Raw genomic sequence first — 17,540 nt, 5'->3', positions numbered from 1 at the left:
AGGTCATGATCTCAAGGATCGTGAGTTGAAGCCCTGTGTCGGGCTCTGTGTTGACAACTCAGAGCCTGGACCCTGCTTCAGATTCTGTGTTTTCCTCTCTCTCTGCCCCTTCCTTGCTTTCTCTCTCTCAAAAATAAATAAACACACAAAAAAACTAAAGATGCTCATCGAAAGATGCTCAGGAGAAGAATGAATAAACAGTGAAAACATCAACAGAGATAGAAAATATTTTAAAAAAGAACCAATCAGAAGTAAAGAATACAGTAACTGAAATGAAAAATAGACTAGAGGGAATCAACAGATTAATGATGCAGAAGAATGGATCAGCAATCTAGAAGACAGAGTGGTAGAAAGCACTCAAGCTGAACAGCAAAAAGAAAAAAGAATTATTAAAAATGAGGATAGTTTAAGGGACCTCTGGAATGTCAGGCATATTAACATGTGCATTATGGGGGTCTCTAAAGAAGAATACGGAGAAAGTGGGGTAGATAACATATGTGAAGAAATAATAGCTGAAAATTTCCCTAATCTGGGGAAGGAAACAGACACCCAGGTTCAGGGATCACAGAGTTTTCCAAACAAGATGAACCCAAAGAGATCCACATGAAGAAACATAGTAATTAAAATGTTAGAAATTAAAGATAAAAGAGAAACTTCAAAGGGGGAAGAGCAAATACAAGAGAACCCCCCATCAGACCATGAGCTGATCTTTCAGCAGAAACTTTGCAGGCCAAAAGGGAGTGGCATGTTATATTCAAAGTGCTGTAAGGAAAAAACCCTACAACTAAGAATACTCTACCTGCAAGGTTATCGCTCAGAATTGAAGGAGAGATAAAAGAGTTTCCCAGACAAACAAAAGTTAAAGGAGTTTAGCACCATTAAACTGGCCTTGTAAGAAATAGTAAAGGGACTTCTCTCAGTGAAAAAGAAAAGGCCATGGCTAGAAGTAAGAAAATTATGAAAGAGAAAAATCTGTTTGTAAAAGCAAACATACAGTAAAGGTAGGGGATCAACCACTTGTAATGCTAGTATGAAGGTTAAAAGACAAAGTAGTAAAGTCTACTATTTCTGTAATAATTAAGGGATACACAGAATAAAAAGTAAAATATAGTGTTAAAAACATATGAAGTAGATGGTAAAAATGTAGTGTTTTTACAATGTGTTTGAGCTTAAGTGACCACAGACTTAAAATAGACTGCTGTATATATAGGGTATTATATATGAACCTCACGGTAACCACAAACCAAAAACTAATAGATACCCACAAAAAATAAAGAGAAAGGAATCTAAACATAATACTAAAGAAGGTCTTAACAGTTTTTAGAGTACGGATCTTCTATCTACTTGACTAAATTTATTCCTAGGTATTTCATTCTTTTTGATGCAATTGTAAACAGGACTGTTTTCTTAATTTCTCTTTATGAGAGTTCTAATTAGTGTAGATTGAGCACTTACTAAAGCAGGCACTATGTGCACTCTGTATATCCTCTCATTTAATCCTTGTGCCCTCTCTGAGGTTCATTTTATTCATATTCTAAAACTAAGGAAACTAAGAGTATGGGAAGTTAAAGAAACTTTCTCAAGATCAGATGGCTACTAGGTGCCAAAATTGAGATGAAGGCAGTTTATGGACACACAGTCATTTTATTCTTGAATCTTTTATGAGTAACTTGTTAATTGAGATAGAAGGAGTTGTGGTTGTGGTGCACCATTTTCTTCAGACTCACTTCAGACAATCTTGCAGATTCACTTTTCCAATTTCCTTTTTTTCCCCCCTTGGGATACTTAGAAATGAAATGGGGAGTAGAAGAACTATGATTTTAAGAACTATGTTTTAAAAATGAATTGAGGGGTGCCTGGGTGTCTCAGTCGGTTGAGCATCTGACTCAATGATTTCAGCGCAGGTGATCTCATAGCTGGTGGTAGGATTGAGCTCCAAGCTGGATGTGAAGACTTCTTGGGATTCTCTCTCTATCTCTGTCCTTCTGCCCCTCCCCTGCTTGTGTGCACACACTCTCTCTCTCTCTCAAAAATTAACAAATAAGATAAAAATGAATTGAGAGTTATTTTCTTTAATATTGATATTTTCATATAATTTAGCCATATTTTTGGAAGAAAATATTTGTGCCTATTCTTTCGTGTAAATGTGTCCCTAAATAAACTAAGAAAGAACTTTTGGAATTTTCCTTAAAATGTATCATAAGAATGAATAAGCCTGATGAATAACTCAGATTTTTTAGTAGTGGATTTTGAGGTAATTAATGTAGTATTTTGGGCTAATTTTGAATGCATTTTGATTATTCTTTTGATGTCTAATTTAAATTTATATTGTTTCTATTTTAGCATTTATTATCTCAATTAAAAATATGTGTGTTATTATATTCCCTTGCAACATTTTAGCTGGCATTGCTGGCACCTTCTTTCAATAAGAGAAAAAGTATGTCAATGATTCTTTGACCATAAACCCCTAGTAAATCTCCATGTCCCTTTTTCATTATCCTCTTATCGGTTGTACAAGATGTAAGGATTACAGCCATTTTAAGTAGATCTCAGAAGGTCGTTGCATTTGTGAACAGGTTGCTTCCTCAACAGTGTTCAAGAAATGTGTTACTGTTTGAAAACGCTTGGATGTTTTGCCAGTTTTTTGTTTGTTTGTTTTTAATGAGAACCCATTTCTGGCATTAAAGAGCTATTTCTGCAGCTGGAACCTCTGGTAAGATGGGACTTGATTAGGATGGCCCAAGTGTAGGCCAGGAATTATTTAGAATGTTGGGAGTATGGTGTGCTGCTGTTGTGAACCAGAAAAAAATTATACTTTTAGATGGCTGATAGATTCATTCATATTTAGCTAGTAAAGTATAAGTTCTGATATTGATCTATGAGTTGCAAGTAGAGTAATTATTATTGCAGTCATTACCTCTAACTTCTTTAAGTGAAAATAAAGTTAGTTGCCTTCCCTCTTCCCAGCACTTCAGTTGCCAGTTCATGTAATAATATATATAATTTATTTTAGCCTGCTTTTGGCAAATATTTGATGATGAATTGCATGCAGTCTATAACCAAAATATGAACAGATCACATAAGCATAAGAGGGAACTGTAAAGCATGGTTTTAATTGGTGACCATGACAATCTGATCTTTTTTTTTCTTTTAAATATCTTCAACACATCTTTCCACATTTTTTTTTCTAAGTTTTTTTTTTTTTTTTTTTTTTTTTTAGCCTTTATTCATTTTTGAGAGACATAGAGTGAGCAGAAGTGGGGCAGACACAGAGGGAGACACAGGATCCAAAGCAGGCTCCAGGCTCTGAGCTGTCAGCACAGAGCCTGATGCGGGGCTCCAACCCATGAACCATGAGATCATAACCTGAGCTGAAGTCTGATGCTTAACTGAGCCACCCAGGCGCCCCTCCGCATTTCTCCTTTAGCAAAGAAATTGTGCTTTTTAAGGAGATTTATAAACAGTTATCAAAGGTAAAAAATTTTGAGAGTCAAGTCAGTGTGATTTGTGTGTGTTTCTAATTTAGTGTATTGTATAAACACTAATTAATCAGAAGTACTTGTTGAGCATATGCTCAGTACCTAGAAGTATTCAAATGAGAACATAGTTTCTGTCAAGGCTACTGTCTTCCTTGTTTTGTTTCAGGGTCAGATTTTTTATATGTATATCTACTACTTAGAAGAAAGTTTAGAATTTGAGAAAGCAGTTTCTCTGCAGGAACTAAAAGGTTTCTTTTTCTTTCATACATTGTAAATGAAGTGACCAGGTATCTTATTTTGGAAAAGGAAACAGTAGTGCTATCTCAGTTTATATATCAGGCTCCTGTGATTACTCTCCTTACTAACTTTTTTTAATGTTTATTTATTTTTGAGAGAGAGAGTACAAGCGGGGGTGGGGAGGGGGGGACAGAGAGAGAAGGAGACACAGAATCTGAAGCAGGCTTCAGGCCCTGAGCTGTCAGCACAGAGCCCAACTCTGGACTCGAAACTATGAACCATGAGATCATGACCTGAGCCAAAGTCGAACGCTCAACTGACTGAGCCACTTGGGAACCCCTAAATATTCCTTTTTAGTAAATTCAGTTATATAGGTATTTGATAGATACCTCTGTTTTAAAAAAAATGAAAACTATGTACTTATGTAGAAGTTTTGCATATTTTTAAAATTTAGTTTTAGTTTCAAAATTATTGGACCTTTGCAAAGGTGGATTCATCAGGAGGTTACAGTGTCAATGAATGTAGTATATTTGACATTTGGTTAAAAAAGAAAATCTATGACAGCATGTACTCTTGTATGAAAATTTTATCTTTTTTGTATCATAATCTTCCTTGATGATTTTTCTGTAAAATTTTAAAAATGAACTTAGCCCATTATTTAAAACTATGAACAATGATTTTGTGTAATTTGACAAAAACAAATAATCTTGTCCCTCAGTGTATAGTTACTTTTAATAATTAATAAGTAATTAGGTCTTTTTAAATGCCAAAGTGTAGGGTAACTTCATTGTCATTCTTAGAATTCCTGTTCATAGATTTTATGGATCATTAAGAGGACTATTCTGGAGATAGCAAAGTTAAGAACTTCCCAAGAAAGTATTCTTCTTTGTAAAATGGGGACAAGTTAGAACCAGTGTACTTGACCCCAGGTACATATTGTCAAGGCCTTTTTTGTTTTTGCCTATGGCAGGTGTGGTCATTTCCATGAGTTTTCTTCTGCTTCAGAGTAAATTACAATACTGGCTTTCTGAATATCTCATTTCTTCCATCTGTTGATGTATAATTACACAAAATTCTATGTTCCTAGTGCAGTGTTATTTTTATATTTTACTTTCAAAAGAATTTTACTCTTAGATTTTTTAAGTAACAACCTCTTTTTTTTTTTAGGTTTTAGGCATAGAGAGCATCAGGGCAGTATAATGAGTAGGGGGTGCTCCTGGTTGACTCAGTCATTTATGTGTTCGCCTTTGGCTCAGGCCATGATCTCAAGGTTCGTGAGTTTGAGCCCCACATTGGGCTCCACATTTTCAGTGTGGATTCTACTTGGGATTCCCTCTCTCCTTTTCTTCCCCTTCCCCACTTGGCTTTGCTCCCTCTCTCTGTATCAAAATGGATAAACAAACTTCAAAAAAAAAAAAAAAAGAATGGAGGTAGGAAAGGAAAATAGATATTAGCTTTAAGTCCAGGGAACCCCTTGGAAGTCAAGCAAAAGGAATATAATTTCTTTTAGGGGTGCCTGGGTGGCTCAGTCGGCTGAGCGTCCGACTTTGGCTCAGGTCATGATCTCACAGTTTGTGAGTTAGAGCCCCGCGTCGGGCTCTGTGCTGACAGCTCAGAGCCTGGAGCCTGCTTCGGATTCTGTGTCTCCCTCTCTCTCTGCCCCTCCCCTACTCACACTCTGTCTCTCTCTCTCAAAATAAACAAACAAACAAACATTAAAAAATAAGTAAAATAAAATTTCTTGAAGTGGGGCGCCTGGGTGGCTCAGTTGGTTAAGCGTTCGCTTCAGCTCAGGTCAAAATCTTGCAGTTGGTAGGTTTGAGCCCCGCATCTAGCTCTGTGCTGAAGCTCAGGGCCTGGAGCCTCCTTTGGATTCTGTGTCTCCCTCTCTCTCTTTTTCCCCCTTCCACACTCATGCTCTGTGTCTCTTTCCCTCTCTCTAAAAATAAATGTTAAAAAAAAAGTTTTATAAGGGGACACCTGGGTGGCTCAGTAGGTTGAGTATCCTACTTCGGCTCAGGTCATAAACTAATGACTCATGAATTCAAGCCCCACTTTCAGGCTCGGTGCTGACAGCTCAGAGCCTGGAGCCTGCTTTGGATTCTGTGTCTTCCTTTTCTCTCTTCCCTTTCTCTCTGCCCCTCCCCTGCTTGTACTTGCTGTCTCTTGCTCTCTCTCTCTTAAAATTAAATAAACATTAAAAAAAAAAAAACCATAGTTCTCACAATGACATAATCTGACCATTTTTTCTTTGATTTTATCTCCTACTACTCTCTTATTATTCTCCCCTTCATTAACTCCATTTCAGCCACTCTGATCTTCTTTGTTTTCCTTGAGCTTGCTAAGCAAGCTTTCATCTCGAGGCCTTGTTCTCTAGAAAGTTTTTTCTCTGTGATTTGTCCCCTTGCCTCCTTCAGATCTCTACTCTTACACCACCCTCACAGTGTGATCTTACACCCTGTTTAACTCCATGGTGTGCCTCTATCAAGGCCCTGTTGGGCCATGGTATGCTTCTTCATTTATTCAGATCTGTAATATTAGTTACAAAGTGTTCTTCATAAAAGTTTCGTTTATATCTTAAAGTTTACTTTTAGATTTTTTTTTTGGGGGGGGGGGGACAGAGAGAGACAGAGCATGAACGGGGGAGGGGCAGAGAGAGAGGGAGACACAGAATCGGAAACAGGCTCCAGGCTCCGAGCCATCAGCCCAGAGCCTGACGTGGGGCTCGAACTCACGGACCGCGAGATCGTGACCTGGCTGAAGTCGGACGCTTAACCGACTGCGCCACCCAGGCGCCCCTAGATATTTGTTTCTTGTGGGGAATTGCTATTTTTGTGTTTTTTGTCTTTTATATTTTCTTACATGCTATTAATGTTATATAAGAAAAGCATGGATATTTGTATATGTATTTTGTATCCTTATAGATTTTTAAACCCAATTATAATTTGTAAAAAACAGTTTTTGATATGCATTCTGCTTTACACAAAGAATAACCTTGCTTCTTCTTTTCTAATATTGTACTTTCATATTTATATCTTATTGTACTGGTGAGAATTTTCAGATTCATGTTAAATGCTAATTGAAGGGTTCTGCTTTAGGTTGGGAAGTATAGAAGGGTATAAAAGGCTTTCACTTCCACTGTAATAACATGAAATCACTACATAGACGAAACAATCATACTCTTCTTTAAAGCCATTGCATGCAGGGGCACCTGAGTGGTTCAGTCAGTTAAATGTCCAACTTTGACTCAGGTTACCATTCATAGGTTGGGGCCCTACATCAGGCTCTGTGCTGACAGCTTGGAGCTTGGAGCCTGCTTCTGTGTCTCCCTCTCATGCCTTCCCCTGCTGTGTGCATACTTCTCTCTCTCTCTCTCTCTCTCTCTCTCTCTCTCTCTCTCTCTCTTTCAAAAATAAACTAAAAAAACTAAAAAAATAAATAAATAAATAAAGCCATTGCATTCAAAGAAATCTTAGGAAAAAAAAAAAAAAAAGAGGGTGCCCAGTTGGCTCAGTCGATTAAACATATGACTCTTGATTTTACCTCAGGTCACAATCTCAAGGTATGTGAGTTTGAGCCCCACATCGGGCTCTGTGCTGGTGGCACAGAGCCTGCTTAGGATTCTGTCCCCTCTCTACCCCTCACCTGCTTGCTCTCTATAAGTAAATAAAATCAATATTAATAAATAAATGAAAATAAACTTAAAAAAAAAAAAAGAAAAGAAAAGAAAGTGAAACTCCAGAGAGACAAAGCCCTTCCTAGGTGATCAAGGGTATATAGGGTGTTTTCAAATCTCAGGCCAGATGCTGAGGTTGGGAGTAAGGCTGGCAGGGGAGTGAGCCTGCCTGAGGACAGGTTGTGCTGGAATGAAGAAAAAGTAGCCAAACTTTTGAGAAACCTGTTTCAGATTTGAATCTGAAGGAACCCTACGTACAAAGATAATTTTTGCCACCCAGTTCTCTCAGGTGGAAATCTTGCTGATTGGGGGCAGGCTGAGAAGTCAAAAGAGATCTCTTGATTTTACAGTTTTATGGCCTAACAATTTTAAAATCTCAGACTCTTGAAGGGTCACAGTCTCAAGGCTCTTTGGTCCCTAGGTGCTGTCATTTTGTGTAGTCTCAGTTTTGAAGTCTTGCAGTCATGCACTTTCAAGGTCTAACACAGAGATTGGCAAAACCTTTTCTTAAAAAAGGCAGATAGTAAATATTTCAGACTTGTGGGCCATATGTCTGTTTATCACAATTACTCAACTTTGCCATTGTAATACGTTAGCAGCCATAAATTATATATGTTAGTAAATGGTGTGGCTGTGCTTTAATAAAACACTATTTATGTGAACATGCATGCAGCCTCCAGGCTGGAGTTTATGGACCCCTAGTTTCAAAAGCCAGCAGTTTCTGGGTTCTCTTGAATAGAAATCTGAACTCAGTTTTCAAAGCATTTGAACTGAAGAAAAACTTAGTCTAACCAAAGCTGCCATCAAGCTCCTATCCAAAATCTGGTATGGTCAGTGATATCCGCCCCATGGAAGTTTAAAGACTGGGCATTTCCTGTTTTCAACATTCCTTTGTATAGATAGATAGATAGATAGATAGATAGATAGATAGATAGATAGATAACTGATTGCTATCTGGTATTCAGTCTGAAGAACATCCTTTAATATTCCTTTTGATGCAGTTCTGCTGTTGATGAATTCTTCGAGCTTTGGTCTGTCCAAAAAGTTCTTCATCCCCCCTCCCCTTTTTTGAAGGATATTTGCATAGGATATAGAATATGAAAATAACAGGGTTTTTTTTTCTTTCAACATTTCCCCCCCATTGTTTTGTTTTCTGGCTTTCTTTTCTCTTTTCTCTTTTCTTTTCTTTTCTTTTCTTTTCTTTTCTTTCAACTTTTTATTTATTTTGAGTGGGGGAGAGTCAGAAAGAAAAGGAGAGAAAATCCCAAGCAGGTGCTGTCAGCACAGAGCTTGACATGGGGCTCAACCCCATGAACCGTTGAGATTATGACCTGAGCTGAAACTAAGAGTCAGACACTTAACTGACTGAGCCATGCAAGCACCCCTGGCTCCCTTGTTTCTGAAGGGAAATCATTGCTTATCATAGTTCCCTTGTTTGTAGTAGGTTTTGCTTCTGTTTTTTGCTGCTTTAAATTTTTTCTATTAGCAATTTGATTGTGACTTGCCTTGGTTTGGTTTTCTTTGAATTTTTCTTGCACAGAATTTATTGAACTTTGGTATCTGTGGAATTATAGGTTTCATCAAATTTGGGGGAATTTTCAACTGTTATTAGTTCAGATATTTTCTGCCTTCCCTTTCTGGGACCCCATGCATGTTATGCTGTTTGATACTACAGTAAGGTTCTAATATTTCACTTTTTTTCTCTCCTTATGCTTCCATTTGGATAGTTTTTGTTGCTTGGTCTTCAAATTCACTGATCTTTCCTTTGTAGTTTTTAAATTGCTGTGAAATTCTCTAGTGAATTTTTTTATTTCAAATATTTGTATTCATCAAAATAACAGTTGGTGGGCACCTGGGTGACTCAGTCGGTTGAACTTTGGACTCTTGGTTTCACCTCAGATCATGATCTCACAGTTTCATGAGATCAAGCCCCACATCGGGCTCTGTGCTGTCAGCACGGAGCCTGCTTGTGATTCTCTCTCGCTCTTTGCCCCCACCTCACTTGTGCACATGCACACACATGCAGACTCCTGTGCTCTCTCTCAAAATAAATAAACATATTTTAAAAAAACTATCAGTTGGGGGATGCCTGGGTAGCCTGGTTGGACATCTGACTTCAGCTCTGTCATGATCTCTCGGTACGTGGGTTCAAGCCCTGCCTCGGGCTCTGTGCTGACAGCTCAGAGCCTAGAGCCTGCTTCAGATTCTGTGTCTTCCTATCTCTGCCCCTCCCCTGCTTGCGCTCTGTCTCTCTCTCAAAACTAAATTTAAAAAAACATTTAAAAAATTGTAAAAAATAAGTAGAAAGTATCAGTTGGTGCTTTTTTAGTTCCCCCCCTTTTCCCCTCAACGTAGTCATGGTTTTCCTTAAATTCTTGAGCTGTTTCCAATAGATATTTTAAAGCCTTGTCTGCTAATTCCAAATTCTCTGTTATTTCTATAGGTTTTTGTATTGACTAATTTTTTCCTGATTTTGGATCACTTTTTCCTGCTTGTGTCATATTTTTTTGGATGCTAGACATTATGAATGTTATGGCTAAGTGGATTCTTCCTTTAAAAGGAATTTGTTTTCTTTTGATAGGCCGGTAAATTACTTGTGGATCAGCTTGGCATTTTCAAGGATTTTTTTAAAAGCTTTATTAGGGTGGCGTGCCTGGGTGACTCAGTCCATTAAGCATTTGACTTTGGCTCAGGTCACGATTTCATGGTTCTCGGGTTCAAGCCCAGTGTTGGGCTCTGTGCTGATAGCTCAGAGCCTGGAGCCTGCTTCAGATTGTGTGTCTCTCCTCCCTCTGCCCCTCCCCTGCTTGTGCTTTGTCTCTCTGTCTCTCAAAAATAAATAAACATAAAAAAAAATTTTTTTAAAGCTTTATTAAGTCTGACGTAGCATTTACTCTAGAGTTTTTTCCCTTCTAATTAAGTGTGACCTTCTTAATCTACTCCCTGTGTTCAAGAAAGTGTCTCTACTCTGGCTAGCCAAAACTTAGGTATCTCCTAGCCCAGCCTCGAATGAATTTCACTATATACATACATAGCTTACTATTCTGCCAAAACTCAACAAGAGTCCTATGCAGATTTCTGGAGCTCTTTCTTTGTATAACTCTTTCCTCTCCAGTATTCTGCTTTGCAAATTTCGGCTATCTTAACCTCCCAGAACTACAACTTCTCTGTTTAACTCAGCGAAATCTCTCACTGCTTAGGTTCCTCCAATCTTGCCAAGGTCTGGAAGGTGATTGCAGGCAAAAAGCCAGGGCACTGGAAGGACTCACTTTGTTTGCTTTCTAAATCTTACTTCTTTGCATGGGGTGGGGGGCGGGGGGGCGGGGAACAGCACATGGAAAATGTAACTGTGGTTGGAGTATATCTGTAATTTTTTAGTCTACTTTCTGATGTATGAGGGGTGAAGGACATTCATGTTTTCATGATGCACCTATTATTTATCACATTGTAAATCCTATCCTACCTCATCTGTCATTTATTGACTTTTGTCATTTATAGCATCTTTTTCATATTCTTTTTTATTTATTTAATAAGTATTGAATGTGTAAGTAGTTACCATATCGACAGGATGAATCAGACATGGATCCTGCTGTTAGGATGTTTACAGTGTAACCAGGAGCGAATATGTATATAAAATCTTTAAATCCAAGATAGAAGTTGAAAATTATGAAAAGGGAATATAGATAAAAGTGGTATAGGAAGCCAAAAAGAAATGTCTCAGTTGTTTATTATTTTACATGTTGGGTTTAAGCAGCCTACTTAACGGAAATTGTGAACATTTTTTCCTGATTTTTAAAGCCACTTTTATATTAATTCAGATTTAATTCTCATGCCATTTTAGATATAACGTATTTGTCTTCCAGAGTTTTGTTTTAGGTAATTATTATTTTTAACAATTGAATCAGAAAATTAGTAAAATATATCCTTGGAAGTTATGTGATCAGGATGAACTAACTGCCCAGAAGAGAAGTCTGAGGTTTTATAATGTTATTTGATTTGACTCTCAGTGGAAGAATCAGACATCATTGATCTGGAGAAACGCTATTGGTTGCTAAAGGCTCAATCCCGGACTGGACGATTTGATTTAGAGACATTTGGCCCATTGGTTTCACCACCCATTCGTCCATCTCTAAGTGAAGGTAGGTCTGTTTTCTACAAATGGCAAACACACCTGAGTCCATCTCTTATTTCTAACCATTACATCCATCTTAACTCTAAAATGCCATAATGTTGTAAGTTTGCAAATTTCTTGCAAATAGCATTGTTTAATGGAAAAAAAAAAAAACGAAAAGGGGAATGAAGATGGTAGTCTTGAGCTTCCTATTCTACCTGTGTAACCTTTCATAAATCAGGTTAGCTCTCTCTGCACATGAATTCCTCAAATATAAAATGGGTTTGACTAAGTTAGTCACTGTATTCCAATGAAGTGTCTTAGCCTATGGTGCATAGAATAGGGTGGTGGCCACTGTGTGGGTAAAGCTCCAGGTTTCCACCCATAAGTCCACCTCTTTCTCACCTCAAGTGCCTCTACTATTTTTCTTCTGCATAAGAAGGTTCCACTGCTATATCCTTCCCCCTACCAAAAAAGATTTAAAAATTACTAGCCTGGAATATCTCTGAGGTTCTTGCTGCTCTAAACTTTTCATTGCTATAACTTTTTTTTTTAATTAGGAATACAAAGAATAATTGTGGATAATATCATAAAAATCATATTTGGGATCTGAATATTTGGGTTGTGTTCTTTTTTTTTTTTTTTTAATTTTTTTTTTCAATGTTTATTTATTTTGGGGACAGAGAGACAGAGCATGAACGGGGGAGGGTCAGAGAGAGAGGGAGACACAGAATCGGAAACAGGCTCCAGGCTCTGAGCCATCAGCCCAGAGCCTGACGCGGGGCTCGAACTCACGGACCGCGAGATCGTGACCTGGCTGAAGTCGGACGCTTAACCGACTGCGCCACCCAGGCGCCCCTGGGTTGTGTTCTTCTTAATTTTTCTTACTTTTGGCAAATCACTTAACCCCATCTGAGCTTTAGTTTTCTACTCTTTAAACTAAGGGCACAGAATTCTTGAAATATAGTCTGTATTCTTCAGATTCCTGGGGTACTTTAGAAGTACTTATTGGGGGAGCCAGGACAGATGGGGATCTGGGCTTTTCCACCTTACTTCAACAGTACAATTGTGTTTTCACCTTTTTAGAATTGCAGGTTGAGAAATCATTTTATTTGAAAACAAAATTATTCCATTTCTATGTTTTACACAAAGTTTGAAAACCAGAGTTGCCTGGTTGCTCAGTGAGTTAAGCATCGACTTATTCTCAGCTCAGGTCTTGATCTCAGAGTCCTGAGTTAAAAAGTTTGAAAACCACAAGATTACAAATTTTCTTTTGTTTTTGATTTTAAGTATTTATTTATGAAACATAAACTACAAAGAAGACTGCAGTACAGAATTTCTTTTGTTTGTAACATGTTTTTCTTTGCTTAATGAAAGAGGTTTTGGGAGCTCATATATTGTCTTTAAGTATATAGTTCAGCTTTTCTCCTTTTTTCCTTTTTCTTCTCAGTCTAAGTAAGGATAATAGTAATTTCTGATTATTTTTTCAGTTCTTAATTTTTTTCAATTTATTTTAATTTTTTACATGCCATCATCATTTTTAGCTGTTACAAGTGATAGAAGATAGAGACAAACAGGCAAATATAACCAAACACAGGATGATAGGAATGTGTTTTCTGCTATGGTCTGTAGTTTTAATTTTAATTATGCCAGGAGAAAAATACTTCCTGAGGCAGTAGGAGCTCCTGATAAACAATTTTTTTTTTAATTTGACCAGTTTGTGGGAGTCATGCCTCTTTTCATTAACATGATATTATTAATATTAGGAGACTTGTTGGCTGTGATTTATGGTATCTTTTCCTATTTTACAGGTTTGTTTAATGCTTTTGATGAAAATCGTGACAATCACATAGATTTTAAGGAGATATCTTGTGGGTTATCAGCCTGTTGTAGGGGACCCCTGGCTGAAAGACAAAAATGTAAGTGTGTTAAACTTTGTCCCAAAATTTGCAAACTACACAGAAAGAATTAGCATTCATCTATATAAAATCATCTGTGTATTAAGGCTTGAATTTTTATCACATTGTCAGGTGGGTAAATATTAGTCTCATGTTGAGGTTTTCCTGAGGTCAGTTTAAGGATTCACTCATCTCTTCTTTTTTACTGTGGAGTAGTTTGGGATCTTTTTGATTAATAATGGGATTGATTTTCCTGATGAATTTGCAGTTCATGATCAATGAACTATATCACTTACAATATATTTGACAGTGTTAAGCATTTGGAAAATATATTCTGGTAGTCTATAGAGAATTTTGTGTCTTGCATAATTTAAAGTATAACTCATTTTCTGTCACTTGTATACATTAATATTTTATTAGCAAGATGAAATTTATGATCAAAACATAATTTTATTAAATACTAAAATGGTCTCTTTAACCTAGCTAAAATGTTATTGTAGCATAATTTACAAGCATAAGTATATTACATTGTTAAATCTTAACCAGATATGAGAAAATGGAGCAGTTTACATTTAATTGGAACCTAATTCTAATGTATTTACTAGGGTCATCATCACTGTCTTTCTAAAATACAGCTTCACAAACATGAAATAGATACTTAATTTTAAAAATTCAGAATTCTTCCTTGATGATATGCCATTACTACAGTCTGACTTTATGGTAGATCATTTGTTCCCATTAAAGTTCTAATATTAAATAAGGAGGCCGAAATTTTGCATCTCAAATGAGGTGAATTATCACCTTAAATTTGTTTTTAACTTTTTTTTTTTTTTTTGCTGATGGGCTAACAAGGTAACTATAGTGATTTGTTTGATATTCCGTGTAAATGGAATACTTTCAGCACTATAAAAATCAACTTATCAGTTTTAAATATTACAAAGTAATATAAAGGCTTGAATTGCCTCCTCAAAACCTGTGAGATAGTGTAATATTTATTGTATAGTAACTCCCCCCCCCTTTTTTTAATCAGTTTGCAAGGAATTTAACTCTAAATTTGGGTAAAGCATAGGACTGTAACCCAGGTACTGATTCAGAGAGAGATTTACGAAGAATGCAGGAAGCCCTACAAGTTTAGAGGACTTTAATAACATATTATAGTCTGCTCCAGATGAGAACTTAATCCAAATATACTTGCTTGAGAAACTAATTTTGCTAGGTCAGCGTCTAGTAAAAGGCATTGTACTTCAGAATAGAAAAGTAATTTTCCTCCATAAGAGTTTCTTTTCTTTAGTTTGCTTCAAGGTATTTGATGTTGACCGTGATGGAGTTCTCTCCAGGGTTGAACTGAGAGACATGGTGGTTGCACTTTTAGAGGTGTGGAAGGACAACCGCACTGATGATATACCAGTAAGTTCTGATTGTATACATATTGTTGTATGTAAACTTCCAATAGGAAAGTGGAGTGGAGAATTTAAAAAGAGAGAGAAAAGGATTTGTTATTATTTTGAGTTGCTATATTAATGCTACATACTCAAAATATTCATAGCTGAAGGTACAAAATAGGAAAGAGAATGTGTCTTAGAAAATTTAATAAACTGAACTTATTGTGTAAAGAATGAAACTACAGGAAAATTGTCTTAAATTTTTTTTTAATTTTTTTTTTCAACGTTTATTTATTTTTGGGACAGAGAGAGATAGAGCATGAATGGGGGAGGGGCAGAGAGAGAGGGAGACACAGAATCGGAAACAGGCTCCAGGCTCTGAGCCGTCAGCCCAGAGCCTGACGTGGGGCTCGAACTCACGGACCGCGAGATCGTGACCTGGCTGAAGTCGGACGCTTAACCGACTGCGCCACCCAGGCGCCCCTCTTAATTTTTTTTAAAGGAAACCTAAGAACTTATTAAGGTAATTTAAAAAAATACTTGGGGCACCTAGGTGGCTTAGTTGGTTGAGCGTCTGACTCTTGATTTCTGTTCAGGTCATGATCCCAGGTTCATGGGATCCAACTGAGCATGGAGCCTGCTTCACATTCTCTCTCCCTCTCCCTCCCCACCCCCCCCTCCACATGCACACACTCTCTCAAATAAAAAAAAAAAATGTATATTTGACTGATGGTTACTAGAGGGGAGGAGTGTGGGGGAATGGGTTAAATAGATGATGGGGATTAAGGAGGGCACTTGTGGTCATGAGCCCTGGGTGTTGTATGGAAATGTTGAATCACTGTATTGTATACCTGAAATGAATATAACACTGTAAAATAATAATAATATTAAAAAATTTTTAAATAGGAGCGCCTGGGTGGCTCGGTCAGTTAGGCGTCCGACTTCCGCTCAGGTCATGATCTCGCGGTCCGTGGGTTTGAGCCCTGCGTCGGGCTCTGTGCTGACCGCTCAGAGCCTGGAGCCTGTTTCAGATTCTGTGTCTCCCTCTCTCTCTGACCCTCCCCCGTTCATGCTCTCTCTCTGTATCAAAAATTAATAAACGTTAAAAAAAAATTAAAAAAATTTTTAAATAAAAAAATTAACAATACTTGACTAAAATACAGTATTCTGTAGCCATTGAATAATAAAATGTAACTACCCTTTTCTAATTACTCCTTTGGATTTTTTTTTTTAAGGAATTACATACGGATCTATCTGACATTGTAGAAGGCATATTGAATGCACATGACACCACAAAGGTGAGTCTAGCTAGGGCTAGGATAAATTATATTCTTTTCTGAAAATACCATGTACAATGAATTAGGATATATAGCTTATATACATATTTGAATCCCTTCTGCATCACTTCCACCAAGGGTTTATTTGGACCTACAGTTATAGTACCACGAAGTTGTCTCTAAAGATAGTGCATTCCGTCTTTAAACAGCTCCGTTAAGTGTTTATATATATAAACTTATGTTTTACAACTAGATGTTTTATAAAAATTAAATAGACATAGCCCTTGACATCTATGGTTTATAATATTTATTTCTTCCATTTTAATAAGTTATAGTAGGGCTAACCTTATATTGAGCAAAAAAAGTCACACAAAAAAGAATACTTACTGTGTGATTCCATTTATGTGAAGCTCAAAAACAGAGGCAAAACTGATAAATGGTGATAGGTATTAGAATAGTGATTTGGGGAATGCATGGATTAATTGGGAAGGACCATAGGATAGCTGGGATGATAGAAATGATTTTTTATCTCAATTTGGGTGATACATATATTCCTAAATTATTTTTTTCTAATAGTATTAATAATGATGTCTCCTGAATTATTTAATAGCAGCCAGGATAATCACGTAATACCAAGAGTAAGCATATACTTAACAAAGAATAAATTCTTCTTATTTTTTTTTTTTTTTTAGTTTGACAACATTTATTAGTAAGGATATTATAATAGGTTTATTCCTATAGCTTACGTTACTGTAATGTCTTTGTGTCACCGTGTGAAATTGAAAATAATGCACATATGTGAGGCATATTTGAGTTATTTTGAGCCTTTCCCTTCAAATTTTGACATGTACCAAGTACCAGATTGGTAGGATGTAGACTACAGTAGTATTACAGAGGTTTAGATAAAATAAGTGACATTAGTTTTTTTTTTTTCTTTCTTCAATCATGATTCTAGAGGGAATCATCATAGGCTTATTAACTAATGCTCAGTAACAGAGGTGAGTTTTATAGGGCTTGAGCTTTGGCAGTACAGATAGTCTCCCTTGTTTACCTCTCTCTACCAAAAACTAAGGTATCCACTTCTATTTGATATGCGTAGAAACCTGCAACAATTTCTGTTAGAAAATGCCTCATGTAGAGGTACAATTTTTAATACTTCTTTTTCTGAATAATAAATAGTAGGAATTATTGCTGTCTTTTTATGTAAGATGGAGTTTCTACTTCTGGCTCTATTGTAAACTTTAACAAGAAGATAATTTAATTTAGCTGTTCCATCTCCATGTAGCAACAATAATGAAATAGTAACAGCTCAGAATAAAACTTGGACCTTTCAGCCAAACCTATTCGCTGGAGACAGATTATGTCAATATTATGCTTTTTTTTTTAATTAAAAAAAAAGCGTAATACTGGATTTGGATTTAGTATTAACATACTAAATTTGGATTTAATATTAACATACTAAGAAGAAGTTGTATTGTGA

The 17,540-nt window shown here is 36.6% G+C and overlaps 1 protein-coding gene across 2 annotated transcripts in view; it reads left to right on the top strand.

Moving 5' to 3' along the window:
• The window catches only part of USP32 (ubiquitin specific peptidase 32), a 243,099-nt gene that overhangs the window by 139,707 nt on the left and 85,852 nt on the right, over nt 1–17,540 (top strand). For both annotated transcript variants that reach the window (XM_047832929.1, XM_047832928.1), the window contains exons 6-9: nt 11,400–11,531; nt 13,315–13,422; nt 14,693–14,808; nt 16,019–16,081. In XM_047832929.1, the coding sequence (XP_047688885.1) occupies nt 11,400–11,531; nt 13,315–13,422; nt 14,693–14,808; nt 16,019–16,081 (419 nt within the window). The remainder of the gene's footprint in view (nt 1–11,399; nt 11,532–13,314; nt 13,423–14,692; nt 14,809–16,018; nt 16,082–17,540) is intronic.

The sequence above is a fragment of the Prionailurus viverrinus genome, chromosome E1 (genome assembly GCF_022837055.1).
Source record: "Prionailurus viverrinus isolate Anna chromosome E1, UM_Priviv_1.0, whole genome shotgun sequence".
Classification (NCBI taxonomy): Eukaryota; Metazoa; Chordata; class Mammalia; order Carnivora; family Felidae; genus Prionailurus; species Prionailurus viverrinus.
This window is presented reverse-complemented; position numbering and strand designations above follow the sequence as displayed.